Genomic DNA, 23,808 nt, shown 5'->3' on the forward strand with positions numbered 1-23,808 from the left:
CCCCTGCCATGCCTACCAAGCCACGCCACGCCCACCAAGCCACGCCATGCTCACAGAACCGGTACCACAGAACCACAGATTTTACAGTATCCTTCCTCTGCCACACCCACCAAGCCATGCCATGACCACCATGCCACGCCCACCAAGCCATGCCATGCCAAGGCCACCAAGCCACGAACACAGAACCGGTAGTAACATTTTTTGAATCCCACCACTGTCTTCAATGTAGCTTTTCAATACAAGCTGATAATCAAAACAACTTCACAAAATGTTCTTAATGATCAGAAGTGTTTTGATGAACAGACAGATCTACTGGCAGTGCAGCTGCTCTAAGATAAATTAAAAAAAAAAGAATGGGTCCCCACTTGGTGTTATGTATTGCATCTTGTATACGGACCTAGGGGAAACAGGGATGCATACCATATTGTGTGTAAAATAGGGGTAGTTATGGTAGTTAAAAACTGCATGAACTTTGCTAGATGAGTAGATCCATCTAGTAGTTCCTTGCTCCATTTCCAGTAACAGCCCTTTAAATAGTTTTGAAAAGTGAAATAGAGCATGAAGGAAGTAATCCTCTTCTATGCTTTTAATCTGGTCCTCTGCCTTTGAACATGAACATTCCAATTACTCTAGAAGGCAATTTTGACCTAAGCTAAGAAGGGGAAAAAAATGAGTGAGGTCAAAGAGGAATTGAAACAGCATACCCTTTTGTCCAAATCTCACAAATGTTCTCACTGTTCTTACAGAGAACCTCTAAATAACTGACTAGAGATGGCTGGAGTTGCTGATAGATTTCATTTCTAAAGTTGTTGGCAATAAATTTCTTCCGTCCAATTATGTCTAGTTCTTGGAGATTGCTTGGACAAGTCCTTACAATTTTCTTGGCAATTTTTTTCATAAATGTTTAGGCATTGCCTCCTTCTTAGGGCTGAGAGAAAGTGACTGGCCCAAGATCACCCAGCTGGCTTTGTGCCTAAAGTGGAACTAGAACTTGCAGTTTCCCAGTTTCTAGCCTTACCCACTACACCAAACTGGCTGTTACGAATAAGGTATTCTGCAATATGTATTGCCTCTATGGATTGGATTTAGAATTTCATTTGCATAAAGGTACTGGTTGGCCACTGCCCCAAAGGGCAGACATGACAATTTGGATACACTTGAATGGTATACATATTCGGAAGATGCATGTCTATGCCTATATATGAAAAAAAAAAGACTTTATTTTATTTTTTTGAATGTGCAAGAATGTAAAGGCAGGAAAGTTCACCAGCTTGCATCCTTTTGGTAAACTAGAATATTATGCATGTTTGTAGAAACTGTGCAAGTTGAGGTAATAGCTGATTATTTCAGTTATATTATCATGGGCACAATTGTACTAATTTCATGGAAAAATCATTAGACTACACGGGGCATCTAAATCACACCACTTGTCTGGTTGGAACTTGTGAGTTTATCAAGAACACTCTGGTCTGATTTATCAGCTGGTAAATGTATTTTACAAAAGAAAAGGACCAGAATGCCCCTTAAATACTTAGGCCTATAAATTTTGTAGATAGTATAGCCAGAGAATTCTTTCTAAAGAAATAAAGGGATTGTTGTCCAAAACCTCTGGAAGGCACCAAATGACTTCATCTTGATTTTTATTTTACAACCAATAAATATGATTGGTTGTAAAATATGGTTATGAGCTTAGGCTGAATTTTTTGGATTATGGAAAGGCAGAAGGGAAGGAAAAATTTGATCATTGATAAAAATCATGTTTAATATTTACCAATAAAAGCCATCTTTTCTGAGACTGACAAATATTATGTTTTCAGAATTTTGACATTTTGTACCAGTGATCTGTATTTTTCACTTAGTTCTGAAATAATAAGAACTAACAAAAAACATGCATATCCCCCAAATATCTGTTTCATATAATGGTACTGGCTGCAAATATGGAATGTGAGATCAGGATGGGATAATGTACTAATACTTGCTCTCCTCAATCTTTCAGAAGCTTTTGATGCCATCAACTATCCTATCCTTTTGGATCAATTCTGGGGCTTAGGAGAACAGTATTAATGCTGATTTTTTTCCCCTTCCTCTGGGCTCTGTTTGAGTCAGTGTTGGATGTGGGCAGGGAGATCTGTCCCAAAGCCCCTCTTATTTGAGATGCCACAGGGTTTAACTTTCCCCACTTATGTTTTTTAACATCTACATGAAATGAGTGATGAGATGTTATTCCCAGCTGTATATTCTGTCCCATTTGACCAGGTAATGGTGTGGAAGCTCAGCGTATGGAGCATATGGGGGTCTGGATGGAGAAGAACAGGTTTCAGCTCAGCCCTAGCAAGGAGGAGTAACTTTATGATGGATCTGGAATGGGGTGGAAGTGAGGACTTTGCATTATAAAGGAGGAGTAACTTTATGATGGATCTGGAATGGGGTGGAAGTGAGGACTTTGCACTTCCACCCCATCCAAGAGCAAAGATAATGCAAAATCCTCATTTCCACCCCATTCCAGATTCATCATAATGCAAAATCCTCACTTCCACCCCATTCCAGAACACCCACAATTCCCTCACTAACTTGCTTTCCAGCTCTGTTCTCCTGTGTGCAGGGCAACAAAAGAAGACCATGTGACTACCAGTTTAAAAAAAGTTCAGTCAGACCTTCCAACTTCTTGGAGAAAAAAAGATCTCGCAAAGTTGAAAGGTCTGACTGAACTGACTGATTAGCCTCCCAGATCGCAGCTGCTGGTCCCTTGCTGCCTCCCAGCTGATCAGCATGGATCCCAGTCATGCAGCCTCCCCACCTTGAATGGCAACCTGGTGGGTGGGGCAGAGCAGGTGGGCGGGGCGATGGGCGACCTGGCAGGTGGGGCGACCAGGCAGGTGGGGGGCAGGGGCAGTCATTTTCCCTCCCAGTTTGGTGAACCAATCAAATTTTTCTCTTCATGGATGCAAGAACTAGTTTGAACCCTCTGAATACCACCCCTGTTTGGATGTTAGAACTTCCTGGAGCTGGGAATTTTTCCACCCTTAGCTCTGGAAGGTGTTGCACTACCCCAGACAGAATTGGTGTGCAATTTGTGGGTCCTTCTGGATTCAAAGCTCTTGTCCTTTGCATAATTTTATTTTGCATACCAATTGTGCCCTTTCTTGGAGCAGGAGGCATTGAGTCTACCCTATTGGTGAATGTTAGGTTCAGGACTCATTTTGTGCTAGCTTGCTGGAACAGTATTTTTTATTTCTTTAGTATACTGTGTATTTTTATTGTGTTTTAATTCCTGTTAGCTGTCCAGAATCACATTGGTGAATTGGGCAGTGACATAAATTGATATGTGATAAATAAATAACCATACTTAGCAGGTATGCAAATCATGTTACAGAAACTCATATACTATATGTAGCAATTCTGACAAATGCTCTTAAAATAGATCTGCTGTAGAGCTGTGATTACTGAGAATGTCCTTCACCCAGAAGTTCCCATGGTCTTATCCTTCATAGCATGTAACTGCAGTACATATAATGGTACATACATACTAGGGCTGGGTGGGTTCACACACAAAAAATTAAAAGCCTAACTCAACTTAATTTATATGGCTGATTTGGTTTGGCTCATACAACTTGCTAAAACAAAGGATGGATTTCCACAAGGTGCTGAATAGTTAACTATCCAAGCCCATTTTATTTGCCCCTTAATACAGCAACTGGGGTGAACTCAGTCATCAGATACATTTTTTAAAAAAATCTCTACTTCCACTTCAGCCAACTTCCGCCTAAATTGTAAAATAAAATTCATTTTTCCTCCAAACATCCTCAGCCTTGATTTTGTAGAGATTCTTCCTGTATAAAAGATGTAGATATGCAAATTTCTGGTCCAAGCTTCACTCCCCCTCCCTTGTAATCAGCTTGGATAACAATAGCTAGGTTGCCATAGAGGATGCAGGCTTGTCTTGACAGCCGTGGTGTGGGTGGCTTAGATTTTCTATGATGCATCCTTCTGAAGCAGGACTACTGCCTTTCCTTCTTCATCTGAAGAAAATCACATCTTTTGTGTGACATCATCCTCAACCCACCTGGCTCATCAAGAGATTACTCAGGCAGTTCCTTCTTCCCAAGAAGATGCTGCCCAATCAGCTGCCTCGTTGTCTTAGCCAATCAGCTGGCTCAGAGGTGATGTCATGGTGTGAACTTGGCAGCCTGGTGGATGCTAAGTGGATCTTTTAGCATCACTCCCTGAACGAGAAGCTGGGAGCGGCTGAACCAAGGACTGGACTTAAAAAGAGGTAAGTGCAGCAAGATTTAAGAAAGGGTCCCATCGGGAACTGGGGGTTGAGCAAACAGAGGAAAGAATAAATGTTCTACCAGCTGGATTTTCAAAATAAGGAATGCCAGTAGGTACAGACAAGACTGTTGGGCAGGATCCATGAATATTACTCTTGGCTTTTGGAAACCAGCACTTAAGACTCTGGTTTCTTCTGGTCTTTCCATCCTATTCAGATCTTCAATTGCCTCTTTGCATATCTGACATATTAATGTCTGTTTTAGTACTTTCATAAACACATTCTGTCTCTGTATCTTGCTTTCCTTTTATTGGTGACCTCATTCTTCCAACTCTGAATATTTAGTACTTTTTTCTTTTTCTTTCTGTGCTGATACTGAATGTATTATCAAAACAGATTTGTTTTCTTTTTTCTCCCCTGTCTGCAAAGTCCCTTTTCCCTCCTCTTCCTTCTTAATACTTTCTTATTTTATATCATTGCATTTTTAACCATCACCATACCAAGAAATAGCTGCTTCCTATTACTTGTTGTAATATGTGTAATACACTTCACATAACCTGCTTAGTGTCCTGTGATGCAATCTAAAATCTGAAGCCCTTGGGATGTTGGGCAGAGAGAGAACAGTAATTTTAGAGCTGCAACATTGTGGAAAACAGCTTCCAGACAGTAATAGTAAAGTCTGGTAACATGTTGAAGACAAACATTTATATGACAGCAGCTTTCATGAAATATAGTTCATTTAGAGACAATGCCCCCATTCTGTGTGAGGTTATATTTTAATCTTAAATACCACAAGTTTTCCCTCAAAAGGAGAACATGGGTATTATCACAGGGGCAAGTAGGGTTGCTTTGGAGATCTGGATGTGGGGGGCCAGTGGATAGTTACAGACATTTCTTTCTTCCCCTTCACAGTTGTTTCTTCTCTTGCAAATTTGCAATGAACTCACTATGATCCAGACAAACTAACAATGGGCAAGGCTGCTTTTATGGCAAAATACTTTCAGAAGGCAGGAAAGAATAGGCCAATTAATTGGATGTGGAATTCAGATCCCTGAAACATCCTGGCTTTCTCTCTTTATTATTTCTTTGTTGATAGAAAGTTTCTTGTGTTCAACCTGGGCTGCTTATTGCTGAAACCTCAGAAACCAGAGGAATGGCTGCATAAATTTACTGTGCTCAAAGGGAGAGTTGCTTTAGTAGTTTTCTAAAGCTGTTCTTATCCAGAAAATCCAAGATTAACTCTCACCATCACTCCCACCCCCCCAAAAGAGAAAAGCATCTGGACTTCTTCATGTCTGTAAAAAGAAATAGATTTTAAAAATAGGAGTGGTCAAATTTGGTTTTCTTGGTAGACAAGCTAGCAGATCCCTCCCCTCAAAGGGAAAGTTGTGGAGTTTTTATAGTCTTTTAATATTGGCATAAAGTTAGCTCTGTTAATTTGGAAATGCTCTTTCTGTGACTTGTATAATGATTACATTCACTCATCGCCTCAACCCTGGTTTCCTTAGGCTAAATGTTACTATTCACTGGCTAAATCTTTCTACAGCAGTTCTTCTCCATATTTAGTTTTTTTTTCTCCGCCTACTGCCCCCAATCCCCCAAAATACCTCCAACTGCCTAGGGACATCAATAGACTATTCCAAAGTCTTTTGATTCCATTTCTGGCTGAAACTTTCTCAATTCATGATATGATCCTCTTTTCACCCCAGATTTCACCGATGCCAATCAGCCCGCTTCCACTTTATGCTTTTTGTATCTTGAAGGTACTCTGATTTAAAATAAAAGATGAGGGAGCCTCAGGGCTTATATCAGTCAACCATCAGAGGGGTTTTCTTCCCAAGGACTCTGTTTTAATCACCATCAGACAACCTTGGCAAATGTGAAGCATTACAGTGATAAAGAAGCTGCAGAGTCCTTTCCAAATAGCTCCAGGGCAGAAAAGAATGATTGGAAATGACAAGTGCACACATGGAATGCTTTGATTGGTTATGGGTTTCCCAACAAGTCACATGTTATCCAGTGCAGGTGGACAGCAAATGTAATCTTTCCTGTCTGCTCTGAAATTCCTCCCATGTAAGTAAAAGCAATAAAATCAGATTTCTGTGGCATGAAGTAATTAAGCACAGCATGTTCAGCTCCAACCCTTTGCTCTCTTCTCCTTTCCTTTATATTTGCAGATAATGTCTAGGCTGCGGGTTATCTCATGGCAGGAGAGCCATGAGGCTTCCTTCCCTCACTGCTTCTTTCCTTTTGATTTCATTAGTGATATCCGAAAGAAGGCCAGCACTCCATCTTTTCTCCCTCCTAGTCAGTTCTTAAAATGCCTGAACAAAACCTGCAATTATTTGTCAGGGGTGGGCAGAGTCTTGCCTGGAAAAGGGAGAGATGCCAAGTTATTGGTAAAAATAAAAATGGAAATGATTAAAGGAGAGAAAGCAAGCATTCACACCTGTGTGATGAACCTGTGATATACATTAGCAATGGTGGGTTTTATTTTATATATATTTTTAGAAAAATAGGAATCAGCATGTGACCTTTTCTCTCTTTTTCCCTCCCACATCTGGAGATGAAGGCTGAGAGACCTCTCCCACTTCCATGGCATTTATCTCAAATGGGTGTGGGATGGAATAGTTACTGAAGGGGGAGGAACAGCTGTTTTCTCTTTAATTTTTTTTAAAAATATTTTTGTGTGGAAATTGATTCACTTCTTTATAACCTAACCCCGTGTTCCAGCCACCACACCTCTTGAGTAGCTTTGTACAACCACCAAATAAAAGAACAAAGTCAAAGATAAAAGAAAAGGCACAGAGCAAAATCAAAATAAAGACAAAGTAAAGGGAGTGTGCAGTGTAAAGATCTAAAAAGCACGAATTTCAGGTTGTTGGGTTAAAAAAAAAAGAAATCTAAAAGAACACCAAAGGGAAGAAATAGATAAGATTTCACTTGACATTAAAAATGGCACAGCGGAGATAACAGGGTCCTTCTGGGTTATGGCTGTGTGTTTGGAAACATATGAGCACTTAGTTTCAGGAGAGTGAAAGGTGTCCGATAGTTAATGAAATAAGCCCATTTTGTACAGATGCAAAATGTCTGCAAGTTCTCCAGCTTGTCCTTTATGAACGAGGCTGCAGTGTCAGGTCTTTATCAGGCCCTCCTCTTTCTCCTCCTCCCTGCCTGCTTTCAGTTGCTGTGAGCTCATCCCACATTATACAGTACAGTGCTGTGGCTTCTACCTCCCTCCCTCCCCCCTCCCCTCTCTTATCAACCAAGCGCCACACAGCATGCCTGGTGGAGCCATTGGAAAGACAGCAGCATTTCTCTTTCCAAGCCTAGGGCTCCCTCCATGGGTTCGCCTCCCAGCCACCCCCCACACCTCCCGAGCCGGCTTCTTGAGTGCTTTCCCAGGAACCAAAGCCAGGGGTGGGTGGGCTTAGCAATAAAGGAATAATGGTGACGAGAGGCGGTGGGCAGATCTCAGCCAGTACCCAGAGCTGCCGGTGAAAGTGTTGAGCGCATGATCTCCTAACAAAGGAAAGGAGAGCTGTGGATCTTGGGGACTGAATGATGTCCCCTAATAGGATGAAAAGGAAGGGGGCTGCGGTGACCAAACAACATTTTTAGAAACATATTTCCTTTACATGAAGGAAGAAGAGCTTTTTAAGACTACTAGGTAGGCAGAAAGAGGTGGGGACAGCGACAGGGAGACTGGCGATGCTCTGAGAGGAATGAAGTTTTGCATGCAGAACGTGTCTTCCAAGTGGAGCAGCAGGAATTTTTCTGAAATTGTGTGCAAACCTCAGTCAAATTCTAGAGGCTTAACATTTAACAAGAGGACTTTTGGGTGTTGCATTTGTTAGCTGTTGTTAATTCAAGCAGGTAAAAACAAAAAATACATTCATTTTTAAACTAACATCAATCCTAAGAGGCACCTTTGTATTTCTCAGTGTCATGGCCCACTCCTGGGACTTTATCATGGGGAGAGGGGGAAGTGATTTGGAACATGTGGTTCCTCTCGCAGGAACAATTCTCATTTGGTTTTGGGAAATAAATACAGCATTGTTCCTATACTCAGGTCTAAAACTGATTTACAGAATGTTTTTTGGGAGCAAGCAAACAGTCCTGGAAATACATCCCCACTCCAGTTTAGCAGATTTGACTTTCTGAATTGAGCTAAAATCTAACCACCCTTTTTGGATCGCTAGTTCTGTACTCCACTGTTCTTTTGTACTTGCCCGCTGCAAATATTCTGTGCTCAATTGACAGTGGCCCCCAACCTTTTGGGCACCAAGGACCGGTTCCATGGAGAGAAGTTTTTTCGTGGACCGGAGGGGGTGTGGTTTCACATGCTGCCTACATCCCATGGATTTTGTGCGGCCTGGTCTCTGGCACGCCACGGACCATAGGTTGGGGATCCCGGCTCAAAGAGACGTCACTGAGAATTCCAGGCAAATGGACTTCTTTCACTAATGGGATTAATAATGATTTTTTTTTTTTAAAGATTGAGAATTACATATCTCCAGATGGTTGAGAAAAAGCCATCTAATAATAAGTAATGTTAAGTTTTTATTGTAGTTCTAGTTTTATTGTAGTTTTATTGTAGCCTTGTAGTTCAAAGTCCAATTTATGTATTGCTTACAGAAATGGCTTAAGAGTTCATTTTCTAACCTACACTCCCTAAAAACTCGGAAGTTTCTTTTTCACTGCTGTAACCTATTGGGTCTTGTAATTAGTAAGTAGGATGATCCTTATGATTTCACAAAAGCTGGGTAAAATCAAATGAACAAAGAATGAATGTATGGAACACTGCTTTTTCCAAGCGTTTCTTGTAGCAGCATCTGGAAGTATCCATGCATATACATCAAGATGGTCATTGCTAAAGCAAGGCATTAGCCTACATTATATGAAGGGAACTGAATCTAAAACATCTCTTATGTTCCACCTGTGTGTCATGTTCACACAGAACTGAATGATTCTTTCAGCTGGAAATTTACTCCCATATCTTAAATTGGCTTGACTATAAAAAAAAAAGTGTTTCCAATTTTCTTGTTATTCTTCCTCCCCGTTGCATTATGATCTGATTCATGTAATCATGGTTTGACAAATAAATTACTGTCATCTGAATTTGCACATATGCTAGGCCTGAGCTTCATGGCTGAGCACAATACCTGTACCCAGTGGGCTCTGTTTGCCAGCCCTTTTTCAAGATCTCTACAGATTTCTTAAAAGGCAGGGACCTAAATTGCTTCTGGGTGGAGCAGTTCCATCTGCTATTTCTTCTATTGAAAAAGTCCCATTGTGTGAGCTGCATCCTCTCTCCCTGTCTGTGAGAGCTGTGTTCATGCACTCCAGTCACCCCAGACTCAGTGCCAATGTGTTCCAAGACCGATTCAAACTCTCAAATGGCCCTGACTCTGCATTGCTTAGTGTGCTTCTTCGACTTTTATCTATGCTTAAATGGAACATAGGAAAATTGGGGAGATAAAACAGAGCTGGACTGAATCTAATGCCCGCTGGAAGGACCGTGAAGCTGCTGGGGTAAACAGCTTGAGATCTTTGTGGGAAATTCACTTTTTTTTAAAAAAAAATTTTTTTTATTGGTTTTTAAAACAAACATAAACAAACAAAACATAAAACCATCAAGCCATCTTCCATATATATACATATCCATATATATACTTTTGAGCACGTGACTTTCAGGGTCTTGAATATTGCCTCCTCTTGCAAATCCCACTCCTTGTTTCCTTAAAACAGAGATCTCCAAATGTGGTAACTTTAAGACTCATGGACTTCAACTCTTAGAATTCTCCAGCTAGCATAGCTGGCTGAGGAATTCTGGGAGTTGAAGTCTACAAGTCTTAAAGTTGCCAAGTTTGGTGACCCCTGCCTTAAAAGGACAGAAGCAAATTGAAATTCACCCATGTGTTGCTTTGTCTTTTGCTTGTCTCCTCAGGTTTCAGGTAGGCTCTTCTCCGTCAGTTGTGATCTTCCCCTCTGACAGCCACCAAAGCAGCAGGATACTAAGAACAGCAGAAACCATGACCCTGGCAGGTATGGAAATGCTTCCCTCTCTGGGCTTTCTTCCATTGGCCTTTGAACATAGTATAAACATCCCCTGATAACATCTTCACTCTGCTATATCCTTATAATGTTATCATATGTCACTCTTAATAGATAATCAGAGCTGGAAGGGACCTTGTAGGTCATCTAGTCCAACCCCCCGCCCAAGCGGGAGACCCTACACCACATCTGACAGATGGCAGTCCAATCTCTTCTTGAAAGTCTCAAGGGATGGCGCTCCCACAACTTCCGAGGGCAAGCTGGTCCATGGGTTGATTGTTCTCACTGTCAGAAAGTTCTTAGTTCTGCAGGGGTTACAGTAGCATGACTTTTTAGTAGGATAACCCTTTAGACCAGGGGTGTCAAACTCCCATCGTCATGTCGTTGTCACGTGATGTATTGGGATTCTCCCCCCCCACTTTGCTGGACCGGGTGTGGGCGTGGTCAGCACATGATGTATCAAGTCCATGCTCCAGCAGTTTGACAGCCCTGCTTTAGACTGAAACTTCACTGCCCATGCTTTTAGTGGCACAGGAAAATGGGGTCAGCTTAGTGCTCGTTGGCCAATTCAGGCTTGTTTTGGCATCACTCTTCCATCTCTGATTTTTCTCCTATATTATCATTTTCTTCCTTTTCCCTGTAGGAATAGCTGGGGATTGTGATTATTGGGCTTTCGGAGGTTTGCATGACTATTGGCCAGCGCAAAAGCCAGGCTGGGTCATTTTTCTAAGCCTACTGAACATTTTTCTAAGCCATTCAGCAGTCTTACCAGATCAGCAAGGAGAACCAATCTTTTTGGCTTTCTCAGGCTAAACTCTGCACTGTATAACAGGGAAAGTTTCTACCCCTTCAACCTCATGACCAATCCTATCTCTGCATCGTTTATGGGATTGGAGGAAGGTTTCCCACTGGATGGTGCCATTTGGAAATGGAGAAGGCACAGAGCCTAATATAAGGGCAGCAGATTTCACACGGATGCAGTTTTCTCTTATCAGATAACACCTACATTTGGCAGTTGGGAAATTTAAGAAAAACACACATGAGGGAAAATGGCTCTGTTTACACACTGTACCCACACAAAGGACCATTAATCTACTGTGATTTGAATCTGGCAACTTTAAGATGCCTGGACTTCAATTCCCCAAATTTCCCAGCCAGCCGCTGCACTATATTAATCAGAGAGCAATCAGATCGACCCTAGCTGGCAGCAAAGAATTCTACTTTTCGGTATCTTTCTTTCTTTTTACTTTCATTGAGAAATTGTCTCCATAGAGAAATTCTCCAATGTCTCCTGCCAGTTCTTACTTAATTTGATGCTGGCTGGCACATTTGCTTCTGCAAATCCTTTCAAAGGAAAAGAGAATCCTAGTGACATTCTCACAGCTGGACTATAGTGCACATCCACTGGTTTAGTTGTAAAGTGGCCAAAAAAGGAGACGGCATGTGTGAGGGTCCTGTCTTTCACTCTTCCATACTCACATCAGAGATCCACTGTGATGACCCAGGGCATGGCACAAAGGCAACACAGTCAGATAATCAGTAGGAGTCCCTTTATTAGCTCCAACTTTGCCCCCAATGTCCTGGTTACCTTCTGGTCTGAAGAAAAACTCTCCCAGGAACAGCCTTTGGCTGCAGAGAATCAAGTCCAAAACATGGTCAACAAAAACTGTAACTATAAGTCCAATCAAGGCAAAATGAGGTATTTATTCTTGCAGGGCAAGAGAAGGAATTCCAGACATGAAGGAACGGTAGTTATTCAACGCCGTTGGGAGGATGCCAGGAACGTAGATAAACAAAGTTAACACAAGATAAACTCACATTTGTTCCCCACAGATGCCGCACTCAGCATGCATCTCTTTTAAACTCTTTTCCCAGCTATGGCTAATGAAGGGAATCAGGGCCCTTTCCTCCCCTGTAAGTCACGCAGCCCATGTTGCTTTCTTCTCTGTTCCTCCCTGCGTGCCCTAGGATGAAGAGGAAGTGGGCCTGGGTCTTCCTTTGAACTCCCTCTCCCTTGTTCTACCTCTCCCCCACTCTGCCCAGCTGGACTTTGCCCTTCCCCAGTTTTCTCCACAGTGGAACCCCACTCTACTCCCTGTCAGCTGTTTGTCTTCCTCCTCAGGTTCAAACTCTGATAGGGGCATGGCATCTGCTGTCTCCCTGGCTTCCCATGGTTTAGTTAAATCCCCAAGGAAGATATCAAGAGTATATTTTCCCCCATGGGTATGTTTTAGCAGTAATGAAATTAGGGGGAAATGAAGAAATCATTGAGAGATTCCCCCCCTCCCATGCCTAGAGGAATTCAGATCAATCATCTATTTAATTTCTCTCCTTGCAAATTTGCTGGAAAACTTCTAAAGACCATGGGACGCCATGGGACACCAAATTAACTAATTGATTTGTCTACTGTCTATAGGGGTGCCTGTTTCCTCTCTTTCCCAGTTCCAGAACTTCCTTTTGAGATGCAATCACCAGATCTGGACACACAGCATTTCAAATGCAACTGTATTATGGATCTGTATAAACGATTAGCGGAACTCAGCATCTGAAAATGAAGCCAATAGCAGCTCTTTGTCTCTTCCTCCTCCTCCATTCCTTTCCATATCTGCTATGAGATGAGCAAGAAAGGGGGGGGGGGGGGAGGAATCCGAGGGCAAGAACAAATGCCAGGGAAATTGCTAATAAAACTTCCTCTTTTGTAATTGTGTTTTAATTTGCTTGTTTCACACAGCCTACAAAGAAAAAATGAAAGAGCTCCCTCTGGTGTCCCTCTTCTGTTCCTGCTTTCTCTCAGATCCTTTAAATAAACCGTCATATAAATATGAAGGTAAACGGAAACTAATATTATCTTGCCAAGAAAGCAAGATGTTTGTTTGTTTGTTTGTTTTCTTTTTTCTTTTCTTTCTTTCTTTTTTCAAAAACAGCTAAGCTAACCAACTTTCATGTTGCCTGAGTGCAGCTGCTAGATTTCTAGCTGAGCCAATAAAATTAGTTGTGTGAATTTAGCCTTTAAGAAGAACTATATTGCTGCTTCATTTTTATCTCTGGCTCAGTGTCATTTGCCAGCATGATGGAAGAATAGGCATCAAAGAAGGGATTTTGCACACACTGGTTTCCAAACTTGGAAACCCTTTCCTTTCATGCCTACTTCTTTGCTGATGAATCCCATCATGTCTGCACCAAAAGATCTCAATGTTGCAGGGGAAACTTCAGATCCTCCGAGAGATACAGATTTCCAGTAGTTTTCCCTGTGGCCTAGAGTAAATATGCCCCTTGGTGGTTTAACTGCTTCTTGGCATACTGATTCTTCAGCTTTTCTCCCCCTTTTGTTTAGTAGACACTGTAGATCTGACCTGGTGTGTCATATCTGACATGGAGGTAATTGAACTCAACAAGCGCACCTCGGGACAATCCTTTGAGGTTATCCTTAAGCCACCGTCCTTCGATGGAATCCCTGAATTCAATGCCTCTCTGCCTCGACGGCGTGACCCTTCATTGGAGGAGATCCAGAAGAAGCTAGAAGCTGCTGAAGAACGACGTAAGGTGAGAAATAGTTTGTATCTGCATGATATCCAAAGAGCAGTTAAGAAATTTAATAGGTTTATGGTAACAGCAAGCCACCTCTTTGGGTAGTAAAGCATATTATTCATTCATCCATTGAGCTAACCATGCTGTTTTGAGAAGTCTCCCTATCATTCTGCAAAATAAGGGCTTTGCCTTCTCCAATGGCACCAACCTTGGTAAATAGTTTAGACCAGTGGCCCCCAACCGTTTTTGTCCCACGGCCCAGTACCGGCATCACAAAATGATCCACGGACCGGTACCGGCATCAGCACGCACGACCAAGGCAAGGCGAGTCGAGCGACCGGCCAGCCAGCCGTCCCCCGCTTCTCCCCGCCATCTTCAACTCCTCCTTTGTACCTTTGTTGATGGGCTTTTCGGGCTCTTTCTTAATCTCCTCCTTACACGAGACTCCACCGCCATCGGGACGGCTCTTCGTTCGAAGCCGCCCTCCCCCTCGACGAAACTAAGGCGCGAGGGTTCCTTCAGCACCCAAACGCCGCTTTCCAACCGACGACCGACAAGCTCACCCGGAAGCACTTTCTCAAGCACCGTCGAAACAAGATGGCGGCACCCACTTCTTTGCGGCCCGGTAAAAATGATCCACAGACCGGTACCGGTCCGGGGCCTGGTGGTTGGGGACCACTGGTTTAGACATTGTAGGGAATAATTTGATTGTGTGAATAAATCAACAGGGAATCTGCTTGCTCTTTTTAATGCCAGGAAAAGTATGAAGTGTTGTTCTAGAAAAATAAATTGTTCTCAGGATTCCAGCAAATTACTCCAGAAAAATAACTCCCTTGTTTGGATGCCTCCAGAATTATGGATATCAACTTCTAGAATTCTCCACAGAGCCATGCTGGTTGAGAATTGTGGAACTAAGCCCAATATCTGGAAGGGTCCCAAGTTGGGAAAGTCTGCTCTAAAAGACAATATATAGTTGCTAATTTCCTGTGTTCTAACTAAACTTTACAATGAATTTGAAAAACTGATAATTTTGCACTGCCTTGCTGAGTTCACTCAATGTACTAGCTGGATCAGATAACGGCTTAGTGCTTAGTCCATTTATAGAATATGCAAAAACTAATTTTAATCTTGGTTACAGGATTTTTTTTTTTGCATAAAGTGTTGTATAAACCCAGCTTCTTTGGTCTAGTTTAGGGTTCAATATATTTGTCCCCCTGTGAAGGAGATGGGCAATTCCAAAATGTGAAAAATAAATGATGCAAACCGGATTAAGTATATTGTACAAACTCAGCCTCTCTCTTAATTGATATTATTCATATACATGTTTTATTACAGTTGAGATATTTAAGCATTTGTTTAATCTAACCATTGAAAAGTTACCCTGTGGTAGGCTGGGCTAAGAGTGATTGCCCTAAAAGCATCCAGTAAGGCCTGTGGTTGATTATGGACTTGACACTAGATTTCTCTGCTCCTAGTTCAGCACCTTAAGCTCTTTAGTTCAGCACTACAGCACCTTAGCTTTCCAATATTACCATTTGGCAAAATTTCCCCACTGAATGGGGAAATACGCTCTTAAAGCACACTTGCCTTGTTTTAATTAACGTTCAATATTTACTAAAATAATAAAAAAACAGAAGAAAATAATGTCTAATTCAAATGAATGTAATTCATGGGTGAAATGTTAGAAGAAATGATTCCATTTGTTCATAACATGAAATATAATACAGTCTTGTAAATAAGCATAATAATTGAAGTCTTAGGCATGTGCTTTACATAAATGTATATAGAAGGGAGCCATTTTTACCTTCTCCTGTGAACAATGAGGAGGAAAGGAATTCAAGCAAAATGTTTGCTAGCTCTTCAACTGCTTACAAAGCAGTTCTAGGGAATGGGCTGATCTCAGGAAGAAAGAAATTGGCGATGCTTTCCTCCTTACAAATTATTGATAATCCATTAGGAGGCATTTATTCATTCATCCTTGTTCCTGCCTGACCTTGATAGGTAATCATGAATAGCTTCTGGACTACAACTATGGGGGAAAGAAATGAACGAATTGTTGATCTTGTTGATGACCCAAGCTCTGTAAAGGACCTTGGAATACTCACCTCTAATGATCTAAGTGCTAGAGCCCACTGCAACTACATAGCCAAAAAGGCATTAAGAGTTGTTAACGTAATCCTACGTAGTTTTTTCTCTGGTAATATCACTCTACTAACTAGAGCATACAAAACATTTGCTAGACCAATACTCAAATACAGCTCATCAGTCTGGAACCCACATTACGTATCTGATATTAGCACAATTGAGAAAGTCCAGAAATATTTCACAAGAAGAGTTCTCCACTCCTCTACTCGTTGTAGAATACCTTATGCCACCAGACTTGAAATTCTAGAACTAGAAAACCTTGAATTACGCCGTCTTCGGTCTGATTTAAGCATGGTATATAAAATCATACATTGCAATGTCCTACCTGTCAATGAATACTTCAGCTTCAACCATAACAACACAAGAGCACACAATAGATACAAACTCAAAGTTAATCGCACCAAACTTGATTGCAGGAAATACGACTTCAGCAATAGAGTGGTCAATGTCTGGAATACTCTACCCGACTCTGTAGTTTCTTCCCCAAACCCCAAAAACTTTAACCTTAGACTGTCTACTATTGACCTCACCCCTTTCCTAAGAGGTCTGTAGGGGGCGTGCATAAGCGCACCAACGTGCCTACCATCCCTGTCCTATTGTTTCTCTTATTCTTCTTTTATTTTTCTTATATGTACCCATTTCATGTATTCACAACTATGTATACACTTATACTTATTATCTTGTAAACAATTGGCAAATCAAATAAATAAATAAATAAATGAATTCCTTTTCTTGACTCAGCTTAGATCCCTGGTTAACTCTTTCCCTGTACCCTTGATCTTAAGAAGTGATCTTATCCACTCCTTTCTTCTTGGAAATACTTTAGGAAATATTTTTTTACAGCCCTGGGTTCTTTGTTTGCTTCCAATATATCTACTATTTAGGCTGGAAATTACATCCAGGTTAACACATTTAAAGTTTGAAGTGATTTCCCAAGAGAGCGGCTTTTCTATGGTAGCTTTTGTTAAGTCACAGGAGGCTTCTCAGTTTACTGTCAACAATTATACAAGCCTTTTTGATAACTCCACTTTCAACAAAGCTTATGCATAATGTAATGTTCCACTGTAAAGGCAGGCCTTTGCTCTCCCCTTGTTTGGATCATCATGCATGAAACCAGAGGTGATCAAGTCAACCTCCTGAAAATCGAGTAGAAAAATCAATTTGCACAAAGGAGAAATTGCTAAAATAAATTAAAGTATTCATTATCTGGGTGTCTTTGACTGATAACCCCCTCTGTATCTCTGCGTTACCCATGTTCATTCATGTGGTCAGTATGTTCAGATAGCAATAAACAAACCTCTCTTTTGCCAGTATCTTAAGTGTAGCTTTATTTGGCAAGACACAAGCAAATAATACCTTTAAGTATATTTCCCCGACCTTCACTTGAAAACTTTTGCAAGATTACATAAGCATAGAATTTATAAGGAAAAGGACAAGAACAGGAAAAGTTTCGAGTATGTAAGGCAGGAATATAAATATGTAAGGGAATTGTAGACCCATGACAAATTGTTAGGATTTCAGAGAGGAATCAAATATAGGGCCAAACTTAACCCACGTCACCAACTTTGCAATGGCTTCCTCAATGAGGTACCTTTTATGCCATCTTTGCTCTATTTTTGACACCGGCCAAAGGAATTCTTCTTCTTCTTCCAGGCTTTTAATCATGATGGTGGCCATAAAGGTATGATCAAAGCCCTCCTTATTTTATATGCATTGAAGCTGGGGCTTAGATCATGGATGCCATCTTAACTTTTTTTGACCATGCCTTATAGAGATGCTTGATAGGGCTTTAAAGTAGGTTTCTGTTTGAATTGTATTGTAAACCATTTTGAGATTTGTTTTAAACCTGTACAAATTAAACCTGCAGATATTTTATGTAAATGAATCAGGTGCCACTGATTTCTAGTAGAAGCTGAAAGAAATGATCTAGCTTTCACACAGACTTGCTATATTGACAGAAGCAGAAAACAAAGCTGGGCAAATTCTCTTTAAAAACAACAACTAGGGGAAGTAATCCATCCCACATAAGTGTTATCACGAGGCCATGAACAATATTTTGTAAAATGCTATGCTGCAATCAATAGGTTACTTGTTTTTGCACTACATGATCTTTGAAAGGTCATATGTGATCCATCTAATTACAATTACTTGGCATTTTACAAATTAAAACCCAAGCTAGTCTGTCTGAGCTGTTGGTTAATAGTATTCTATAAAGTAGTCCTTAGGATACGTAGAAGGAAGTGAGATCCTGACTGCAAGGGAAAGTGGTATAAGTTAAATTGAAAGACTTTGTCCCAACAGTGTTACTTTGACCAAAGAGAAGAAGGCTGGAGATATAAAAAAATCTGCATACATGACACTGAACAGGGTTTCCTTGCTGTATTTAAGCATTCAACAGGTGAAAGAAGACCCAAATGTATCTTGATGAACATAGATTACAAAAAAGAAATGTGGTTGGAAAATTGAGATTGACAAATCTCAAAATCCCTATGAGGCAATTGGAAATCTGTCTTCTTAACCATTCATTAATTTCAACAGTGTTCACATAATCCAACAGTGTTCACATAATCCTAAACCACCCATAGTCAGGTTGGACAAAAGATTTTAGAAAAGGAAAAGAAGGAAATAGCGATATAACATTTGGGAATGCCATCTCCATTGCTGTCTATCCCCATTCCTATTTTAAATCAAGTAAAATAGAAAGCTTCTTATAAAAGGAATAATGCATATATTCACACATATATATATTGAATAATTCACACACATATATTGATATTTGTGCCATGACATATTCCAGCTGTGTTCATCTATTGTTGCAAAGCGCTTAGCAATAAATATCCCCAATTTTGTTTTTGGGCCAGGGTAGCAGGCAAGAGTTAGAAATTAGCCAACTCTGACATACACAGGAAACAGATTACTGAAGCTCAGTACTGATTTTTGACTTTTTAACAGATTGTCTTTGTATCGTCAGTCATTTAGGTGTTGGAATTTCTTTCTTATCAAGTTGTCAGGTCTAATCTTGTTATCAATGTAAATTAGCCCAGTAAAGCATAGATTGTATTAGCTGAGATTTATTTGGAGCCTCCTGTATCTAACCTAGGATCTGCTGCATTGCCTTCAGTTAATGCACCCTATATATGTACCTCATTCTCATATTATTCTATAGTACCAAGAAGCAGAACTCCTGAAGCATTTGGCAGGAAAACGGGAGCATGAACGGGAGGTCATCCAGAAAGCCATCGAGGAGAACAACAATTTCATCAAAACTGCCAAAGAGAGGCTGATACAGAAAATGGAGTCCAACAAGGAGAACCGAGAGGCACATTTAGCTGCTATGTTGGAACGTCTTCAGGAGAAGGTGAGGGGTCAACACTAGTAAGGATGGAGATGGAAAGTGTGGGTTGCACTGAATGAAGACATATGTGCTAGCCCACAACGCGTGTGAAGAAAAACAGGATCACTCCTTTTTCAGGATTTTTATCTTCAGTTCAAATGGTTATTGATATCGAGAGATGTCCAACTTCTCAAGAAGATTAATGGAAGCCATGGGAGTCCTATACATGAGCAGCATGGTGGCCTAAAGGTGGAGTTCTCACCTCACAATCAGGAGGCTGTGCATTTGATCCTAGCAGCAGATATTTCTCTTTCTGAGGGCAAAGAGGAAATATCTGCTGTGAGATCTGCATAGGTGTCAGGAAGGGCGTCCGGCCAGCTCCATTCAGTCACCCAGACTCCACCCCAATGCAAGGGATTACAGGGTAGTTAAAAGGAGAGAGAAAAAAAGCAAGTCCTATGCATGAATTTGCCTATCCCACTAAATTGATGACTCTAGCCCAGGGGTGTCAAACACAAGGCCTATGGGCCACAACAGGCCGCGATGTGGTCGGATCCAGCCCATGGGGCCATCCTGAAAAATGAAAGGAGCCAGCCCACATGGCTTTGGCCTGGTCTACCCAGTGCAACGAGGAAACATCGAGCCAGTGTGGCTTCGGCCCAATCTACCCAGTGCGAAGAGGAAACATGTCAGCAGTTTGGGGAGTGGCGTCAAGCTGGCCATGCCCACCCAGTTGGCCACACCACCCAGTTGGTCATCCCCTCCTGGCCCCCCGAGGTTAACCACAGCTCTGATGCGGCCTTCAGTGATATTGAGTTTGACACCCCTGCTCTAGCCACAACTTGTGACGTCTTTTTTTTTTTTTTTTTTTTTTAGGATAAGCATGCTGAGGAGGTCCGGAAGAACAAGGAATTAAAGGAAGAGGCCTCAAGGTAAAGAGGCCCTCAAACAGATAACAATTTGGACTGACAGCTCCAAGGAAAGATGGCAGCAGGCCGCAGTACATGGTGGAGGCTGCCTTAATGCAAAGTGTTGACTGAGGAACTGGGATTGTCCTCTGCTTTCGTTGTTTGTGAATGTAAAGAAATTGATGGGAGAAGCCATCTCGTGTGTTTCAGGGAGGGAGGGGGACATGAGGGGAAAAGGAAGTTGTGAAGAAGAAATGTTCGTATCTGGGGAGGGAAGAGGGTGGGCATGGATGAGAAGACACCCCCCAAACAATGAGATGATTTTGTTTTCTGTTCCCACATGGGTCCTTCTGAAGATGGAATCCAAATACTGGAGGGGTGGTAAGAATACCAATTTTGGAGGGAAGTATCCAAGAAGGGGTGGGGGTGGGCTGGGGCGATGGAAAGTAATCTAATTTGGTGATGAGCCCAGAGCAAGCAGAGGAAGTAAAATAACCTCTGGGATGAATATTGTCTTGTGTGTTTTGCCATTGTTAGTCCCACGTGTGATAAAAACAGTCCTCATTTCTGTGTTCCTTTGTAACTTTCCATCGTGTCTCTTAACTCCAAGGTATTATAAGTCTGGTATTGCTTAACTAAAAGTGGCTGGGGTGCTGATTTTGACCCCACAGGCCTCTGTTTTAAAAATAACTGTAACAATAAATGCCTTTTGCCAGAGATTCACTATGGTCAGCTATGTATATAATTTCCCTTGCTTTTCCATTCAGACCTGTAGTGGAGAACCAAGTTCTTTGAAGGATTATGAGTTTAGGACAATTGAAATATTATTTCCTTGGGATATTAATAACAAAAGAATGTTTCTATGGATACCTTCTCAAGTAGAAGCTATGAAACTGTGATAAAACAAGCAGAAGCGTGATTTAAACACACACACACACACACACACACACACACACACCTGACTTCAGAACATAAGCTTATAGATCTTTATACTGCTAAGAATCTGAGGAGTTTATTCTTAAAATAAGACTTTGAGATTTCAGAATTCTTTCATAAATTTCCCTCGCATCTACACATTGGTTAACATTTTCTTCAACTTTACAACATTCCCCTTTAAGAAGCTTGTTTGATAAACTGCTTTTAGAAAGAAAAGCCATCTCTTGAAGAACATATTGCATTTGATAATGTAATATTTAGCATCATTTTTAAGGAATACATTAATAAGGCAGGTTTGATAAGGCACTAAGTTTAAAGCCATACAGCCGATTTGGTTGTGGGAAAACAATGTTAACAGAGAGCAATATATGAATGACCAAATGGTAGGACTAAATAAGGTATTTAATTTCTTATTGCTTTTCAGTGAAGAGTTAAACATCCTATCTGTACTCCCCATTTTTAAGAAATTCTAGAGATATATTTATTAGATTAATGTGTTGCTATACTGTTGTTTCTCAACCTGGGCGATTTTAAGATGTCTGGACTTCAACTCCTGGAATTCCCCAGTCAGCCTTGTCTGCACATCTGAAGTCACCAAGGTTGAGGAGGCATGGCGGCTCAGTGGTTTAATGATGCTGGAGATGGTCTTCGCTTTAGCAGTTCAAGTCCTAGCACTGTGTGATGGGGTGAGCTCCCATCACACACCTCAGCTTCTGTTCACCTAACAGTTGGAAAGCATGTTCTATGCAAGTAGATAAATAAGTCCCATTTGGTAGGGAGACGAATTGGCGCTCTATGCAGGCAGTCAGATTTCTGCCGACTTTGAACCTTCCTTGTTGCAGTACCTGTTTATGAGGCGGGTCCAGGGAAGGGAGAGGGCCTAGGATGGCACTTATCTTTCTTTCTGGGGCAAAGGCAGCTCACCCTCCTCTGGCACATCTTGGGAAGCACATGAGCATGTCCTACAACACAGCTGGCAGCCAAACTACTATTCTCCAATAGCATTGTGGTCTCCTGGCTAATATAACAATACCACATGCTAACAACAACAACAGCAACAGCAAAAACAACCAGGATTGAGAAACAGTATGCTTAGTGGCGGGATTCAATTTTTTTTTACTACCGGTTCTGTGGGTGTGGCTTGGTGGGCATGGCTTGGTGGGCATCGCAGGGGAAGGACACTGCAAAGTTTCCATTCCCACCCCACTCCAGGGGAAGGATACTGTAAAATCTCCCCTTCCCACTCCTGGGAGAAGGTACTGCAAAATTCTCATTCCCTCCCTGCTCCTGAGGGAAGGTTATTGCAAAATGTCACTCCCTCCCCACCCCACTAACCTGCTTTCCAGCTCTGTTCTCCTGTGCAGGACAACAAAAAAAGACCCAGCCGATCAGCTGGGACTCAGCAACAAAAGAAGAGCCAGACAATCAGCTGGGACTCGGGAGGCAGAGAATGGATGGGGGCAGGGCTAGTCTGTTCAGACCCAAGCCTTGTTCAAATTAAACAAACACAGACTGTGTATAAAAGCAAGCCTTTTTTAATGCGGCGCTGGGAATTCAGTGCATTCCCAACCAAGAGACATTTAAACCTAATTGTCTGACATCAAAAGCAAGCCCTTTCAAGGTTGCAAAAGGCTGCCAAGAACAGAAGACTAATTACTGATTAAATATCCATCGACAGAAGTTTCAAAAACAAACCGGGGTAAGCAGGACTTCAACAAGGACTCTGAGTGCAAAGAACTTCTTTGCTTCCTGCAAAGTACACATCCCCGAGGGCTGGTTTTTATCACTTATGGGAGGGGCCATCACCTTCCAGCCTTACTCCTGAGTCGCCCTTGCTGCTTCAGCTGCTCTTTCCTTCGAGCAGCCCTGCGCACTGGGCACAGGCTCCCTGGGGTCCTCTGTGTCACTTCTGCCAGACTCTACAAGCTCCAAAGGCAGCACCCCACTCTCCCATAATCCTGGCCCCATCCCTGCATCACAAGCAGGCCCTTCATCCGAGTCCTCGCTATCAGAGACCTCTGCCATCCGCACCTGCTGCTGGCGAACCCCAACACAGTCAGAGGTGGCATTTGCCGGTTCTCCAAACTACTCAAAATTTCCGCTACCAGTTCTCCAGAATTGGTCAAAACCTGCTGAATACCACATCTGACTATGCTATATATTTCCCCCAAATGGTACTCTAGTCTTTGGAATAGTGTTGAGGTGTTCCTATTTGTGAGATGCTGTGTTCCTGCACATTCTGAAGCACAATGTCTGGATAAAATCTGAAATGTGCACAATCCTAATATTTTATACTACAGTATAGGCTCCCAGTTTTTGTGGTCCTCAAACAAGAGAACCAGTGTACAAATAAATAAACGATGAAGCTAAGTTGGTGAAGGTAATGCTTAAGTTTTCTCTACATTTTCAAGTAGAAAGGATGATTTTGTACAACATAACTTGGCTAAAATATTGTCTGATTTGTAGTCACGTTTATCTTTCCTAATGTAAATATAGTACACAATGTATAGATAATAGCAACCAAACGGATTAGGTTGTGCAAATGCAACAGCTAAAATGTAAACTGACCTCCTCAAGCATGTTGTGTGAACCCACATAATTGTATTATTTTATTAAACCATAATTCAGTG

The 23,808-nt window shown here is 41.6% G+C and overlaps 1 protein-coding gene across 2 annotated transcripts; it reads left to right on the forward strand.

Moving 5' to 3' along the window:
- The first annotated feature begins 4,173 nt into the window (after positions 1-4,173).
- Positions 4,174-20,961, forward strand: STMN4 (stathmin 4). Of its 2 annotated transcripts, none has more exons than XM_087959676.1 (6): positions 4,174-4,273; positions 10,221-10,318; positions 13,059-13,154; positions 13,662-13,870; positions 19,167-19,358; positions 20,211-20,961. In XM_087959676.1, exons 2-6 carry the CDS (start codon positions 10,306-10,308, stop codon positions 20,268-20,270), a joined length of 570 nt encoding a protein of 189 aa, XP_087815802.1. In that variant the 5' UTR covers positions 4,174-4,273; positions 10,221-10,305; the 3' UTR covers positions 20,271-20,961. The 2 variants fall into 2 exon arrangements, with proteins under 2 accessions (XP_087815802.1, XP_026527265.1); XM_026671480.2 differs by having other exon boundaries at positions 13,665-13,870.
- Positions 20,962-23,808: the final 2,847 nt, after the last annotated feature.

The sequence above is a fragment of the Notechis scutatus genome, chromosome 1 (assembly GCF_049901735.1).
Source record: "Notechis scutatus isolate UNSWTSFEM ecotype Mainland chromosome 1, rNotScu1.2, whole genome shotgun sequence".
NCBI lineage: Eukaryota > Metazoa > Chordata > Lepidosauria > Squamata > Elapidae > Notechis > Notechis scutatus.